This window comes from Cotesia glomerata, linkage group LG2 (assembly GCF_020080835.1).
Source record: "Cotesia glomerata isolate CgM1 linkage group LG2, MPM_Cglom_v2.3, whole genome shotgun sequence".
NCBI classification, from domain to species: domain Eukaryota; kingdom Metazoa; phylum Arthropoda; class Insecta; order Hymenoptera; family Braconidae; genus Cotesia; species Cotesia glomerata.
In genome coordinates this window covers 15,086,971-15,092,501 of record NC_058159.1, presented here as the reverse complement: position 1 = coordinate 15,092,501, position 5,531 = coordinate 15,086,971, and the positions used below count along the sequence as shown (strand labels likewise).

General features: G+C 33.6%; 1 protein-coding gene across 1 annotated transcript; it reads right to left on the bottom strand.

The window, feature by feature from the left end:
- Positions 1-2,648: 2,648 nt before the first annotated feature.
- LOC123258954 lies at positions 2,649-3,875 on the bottom strand. The gene has a single exon (XM_044719212.1). The coding sequence runs from the start codon at positions 3,873-3,875 to the stop codon at positions 2,649-2,651; it is 1,227 nt and encodes a 408-aa protein (XP_044575147.1).
- Between the last annotated feature and the right edge of the window lie 1,656 nt (positions 3,876-5,531).

Here is a 5,531-nt window from a genome sequence, read left to right as displayed (position 1 = left end):
GACGGTTGTTTTTTAGGTCTGTTTTACCTGTTACCGACTGGGGTTATCATCGATTTGGTGATTGAATTTGACCGACTGGGTTTATCATCGATTTGGTGATCGATGGGGATCTGTTTTACCTACTGTGGGGTGATTATCGATTTTTTGATTGATTTTTTTTACCATTATTTTTTGAGGTCAAAATGCTACCACCCCAACAGCACAGCTGATAGCGTGTATCAGCTGTGGTGTTGATGTGATATGCACTTATTTGATGTGATGATGAATTTTATATATATTCAAATGACTTGTAGTATAAGTATATGCGAGAAAGTTCGATACTTACGCCGCTCTGGTGGTGAAATTTCGATGTTGGTATTGAAGTTTTCGTAGTCGCTTGCTTATCGAGTTGGGGTAAATTTTTATCGACAGTTTGAAAAGTAGTGATCTATGTTATCGACTGGGGGCTGTTAACAGTTGTCATCGTGAATTTTAACGTTTTTTAACCTCTCCTCTCTCTCTCGATTACGTCATGTTTTTTTACGTCATCCGACAAGTTTAAACCTGTTTTTTGGCGTTGTCATCGTTGGGAGGGGATCGTTGGTGGGGAGTTATACTTACTTGCCTCCAAATTTCAGTCCTCTGCTTGTAGTTACTTCAATCAGTCGTTCAGTTTAAAAAAAGTCCATCATTTATGGATAAAATAACTGATGTAGAACGTGCATTTCTCCGAAGTCAGCCACCTTACTGGGAGGATTTCGACGATTTAATAGAAAGTTATTTCGGTGACATTCCGCCCGAGGATATCGGGATATTTGTTGGAAAAATCATTGCTTTGCATAAAAATTTAGAAGTGATTAAAACTGTTCGTGCAAAAGTGACCTGTTCAAATTGTGCTGATAGACTTGAAGTAACCAAAAAACTATTAGAAATAACTGACGACTTACTTAAAACTGCGTATACAAAAGTATCTTGTTCAAACTGTGTAGATAAACTAAATTTAAGCCAAAAACTGTTAGAAATTTCACAGAAGTTCCAAAAACTTGAATTACGTGTCGTTCAACAGTAACTCTACAATGAATCGTAAACGATTGAGGTAATTTTTTAAATCATTAATTATACTTAAAATTTTACGTATTTTGTTTCTAAGAATTTAAATTTATTTCAGACTTCACTCATGCGACGATTCATGTGATCATTCTGCTCAAATCGAGTTCGACGAAGTAAGTGCTTCATCCAGTGATAGTGAAACTTCCAGTGAAGCTTCTAGTGAAGCTTCGAGTGCAGCTTCTAGTGATATTGACAGTTCCCAGTTCAGAGCATCTCATACTACAAAAGAATTTAGATGTGATGATAGGAAAGTTAAAATATTATTTTCGCATTTAAAAAACATATTATTAATAGGCTTTAAATATCCTGGAGAAGATCCGGATAGCCCACCAGCTGATGTTAAACTTGTAATTTTTTAATTTACTAATTTGAAAAAAAGTGAAATATGGAATACTTAATTGATTTTACCGGTTATATTATGCCAAACGGTTCATTTACAGTGAAGGAATTTTGCGTTACTAACATAACGGATGAATATAAATCCAATGGTGTTTATGAGTGTGACTATCATTTATTTAAGTCTCCAATGACGATTACTAGTGCATCTGTTGTTAAACAAAATCTCGACTGTTATGGGCGTCGTCATGGAATTAGCTGGGATGTTGGTAAAACTGAGTATAATGTCCTTGGGGAAATTTTAACCTTTTTAAAGCATCATTTGAGCTATTTATACGTTGAAGGTGAACAAAAGAAAGAATGGCTTGAAAAATTAATTGATGATCCATCTGTTATGATCATAGATTTAACGAGAATGCGTCATTATTCCATTGATAACATTGAATTTACACATTTCAAGTGTCCATCTGGAGTGCATACTTCAACTGGATATTTAAAAGCTTGTGCATTTCAAAACGTTCAACAACTCAAATTATGGTATCTAAAATTTTACGGTTGTGAACCTAGCTACGAAAAATCAGTTCAACTTTTTAATCAATTGTCCACTTTTAATCAATTGATGGCTTTACGAAAGATGAATCCTCGAGATCTGGCCTGCCTGGATTCACACTTTTTACTTCACTTTGCCAAAAGAGAAATACGCTTCATTTGGGATAAATTACCAGAGCATCTAAAACGCAATGAAGAAGTAAAAGAATATTCATTCTGCAAGGAACATTATCCTAAAACCGGTGCTGATTGGGAAACATCCGGTATATATTTATATCCATATCGAAAATTTTGCTTACAATGTAATTTAGAGAAATAAGTTAAAAATAATTTTTTATATTATTCTACTTACAGTACTAGGAAACTTATGTATTAAAAAAAATAATGTACACATTTTATTAAAAAAAATTTTTTTTATTTATCAATAAAGTTTTCATTTGATACATATACATTAACTTAAACATTATATTTACTTGAAAAGTTTAATTTGTGATAATTTTTTATTTAATATTGGATCCAATTTTTCACTAGTTTTTAAAATTCTATTTTTAAATCTGTCCCTGTCTCTCGCAGCCTGTTCCCATTCCCCCTTCCTTGCATTTTTATTTGCATATTTCCAAACATGCATGTAATGCACAGTTGGTGTGAGATTGAAAGTAACAACCATTTTTTTTTTATACTAACTTACGGACAGTGCTGCTTATAGGATTGTATTCAATGATACGATCGTGAATAATTAAACAGTATGCTGTTGTGTTGGCTGCAAACCGATCAACTGATTCAAATTCCAATCGAATGTCAACTGGTCCAGATTTTATAGCTTCGTTCTGCTTGGAGCAATCAATTACACACAGTGGTGCTTGATCCAAAAATTTCTTTTTCGATAGCAGTGGTTCGGCTTCTTTGTTATAGTATGATGTTTGAAAATCTGTGTACATATGGTATAATAAAGCATACTGGTTATGAGGTATATCTAAATTCAAGTCACCATAAGGATAACTTTGTGAATTTAAAAATAATTTGACGTTTCGTAAATTGCAGTGATCAAATTTGCTAGCATCTTTCCGAGCATCATTTTTCCTTGCTGTTTGGAATCCAAGAACAACGTAACGTGGCTTTTCGAGCTGAGTTGAGGTTTTGACTGCCCTAATATGTTTTGAAGTTGCAGGTAACAGAGGATACTCATACAATTCCCAAGTCCGAAAACTTATTGGTATAGCAGGATCACTGGCGATGTAATTCAGAGTTTGAATTTTTTCTTTATCTGCTGGAGTTATATACGGTACAATCCATTCAATTTTTTGAAGTGTGATTTTTACTTCTTCAGCAGCAGCATCAGCATTTGTTTGTATGTAAGAATTTATATCACTGTTTGATATCGTTAGAATTATTTCAAGTTGAACATTCATCAAAACTTTAAGATAATCTTCAGCAAAACCACTTAAAACATTAAGTGGAATTATAAAGTCAAAGTTTCCTGCATCATCGGTAAACTTAACCTCATTATTCATCAACCAGCCAGCATTTTCCAAAGTACTCAATTGATTTGGGCTAAATGATAGATATCCTTTCATTAAAATAGTTATACCAACATTGTTATTCCGATCCACTTCTACTCCATTTATCAATAGTCGGAACTCTTTGATCATATGAGTTATTCCCATGTTCACAAAGTTAGTTGTATTGGCAACAGCTGTATTATCATTTTTCGTGAATTTACCGATGATGTGTAGTACACTTTTGCTTGGAAGTATACACAAATTTTGATTTTGAATTGTTATCCTCACTTCATCGTTGTTATTTAGTGTTGCTGATGCATACGGTTGATGCGCATGCACCTCACAATGAGCTATAGAGTCATCAAATATGATTGGTCGCTGAATATTTAAAATTTCTGCCATTATTTATAGCGTTTATCTCCTATCGTTCCGTACTTATCTCCAGACGGTGAGCCTTTGTATACAGTACCCCCTTTTATATAGCTTGGTGTGTAATCCTTAGTATCTTTTTTAAAATCCGTACCGTATGCACGCTGTTGACTTGTCAAGTATTTTTTGAGATTTTCTGAAGCTTTATCACTCGACATTACGAAGGCACATCGATCAATGAATGAATAATGAAATTACAATCAAATTTATAGAGTGTTCTTAAGAGTTACGTTTTGGTATAACACAAGCTAGACAGCAGCAATTTATTTTGAAGATTTTCCACGTAATTTTAGTCCGAGAGTTTTTAGGAACTGAACGTTCTGTTGTGTTAACGGCCTGCGGGGTATTTGATGACTGGTAAATTTCATCCATGGTAATGTCTTTTTATATCCGGCACCACTTTTTGTCTCGAAAACTATTCCCATAATTCATAAACTTTTCACGTGCAGTCTGATTGTTATAGTTTCACCTCTAAAATTTACTAATTTGCCATCCTGATCAACTATGTGTAGTCTTATATTGTGTATTGCCTTCGTGAGTATTGGAAGGTAAATGACGTGAGATGGTACTTCCACAATCTTAAATCCTGGTGGTACACTGGGAAAAAATTCATGAATAGTATGAACTCTCCGATCATTTATATACGCGTTTGATGTAATATTACACTCAACTCTTAGTACATTAAGCTTGAGTATAGCAACAGGTAAATTTGACGAATGCGTTTTATGAGGCTCAAGTTGACGATCTGTAAACCCTAACAATCGTCCTATAGAGTCTTCTGGTTCGAAATCTATAAATTGATCACATTTAATTTCACTTTTCAGCTCATTATTATTCGCTTTTAATTTTAAACTGAGTTTTGGCAATGATTTACGTATATATGTTTCAATATCTTCAATTTCATAGCTTCCAGTTGGTAAAGTGAGCGCTATAGTCTTTGGCTTTGATGTTATTTCAATAGCTTGTGGTATATTATAATCATCATTAATCCTTGTAATAATCGATACATTCCTTTTGGCTCTTTTTACATTATTTTTTACAACTTTTTTTCCCCCACCACCACCACCACCACCACCAACATTCACATCATTGCTATCATTATCATCATAAGTTTTTTGATTAATAGCACCATCTGGTGGATAAGTCACGTAGAATTTATTAGCACCAATATCAATATTGGGTATTGAATTAAATGTAAGCAACTCTACAAGCCCTAATACATAATTTTTTTCTGGTGATAATTCAATTGGAGGAAAATAATTAGCCTCCAACACTGATGATGATCCTGTAAGTGTTAACGTAAATGACTCAGCCATGACTGTTGACTCAAGCGTAATTTCCATGAATTTATAGTTCTCCAGTGAGAAATTTAAGACATAGATGTCCACATATAATTGTATTGAAATTTTGATACTGTTTGTGATTATATTTTATGCTACCAACACCGAGATAATCCACAATTTCTTGTGGTGGTTGTAAATTACCGAAACTATCGAAATAAGTTACATTATTACCAATCTTTTTGTAACACACCCAGTGGGTACCAGGTCCATATTTATCATCTAAGTTGATTATTGCTGATTCATTTCTTTTAGGTCCAGTTTTTGGCAGATCATTTCTCATGAAAAC

Bases quoted from the DNA above. Each gene is read 5' to 3' on its own strand.
- LOC123258954 (XM_044719212.1), bottom strand. From the start codon at position 3,875: ATGGCAGAAATTTTAAATATTCAGCGACCAATCATATTTGATGACTCT.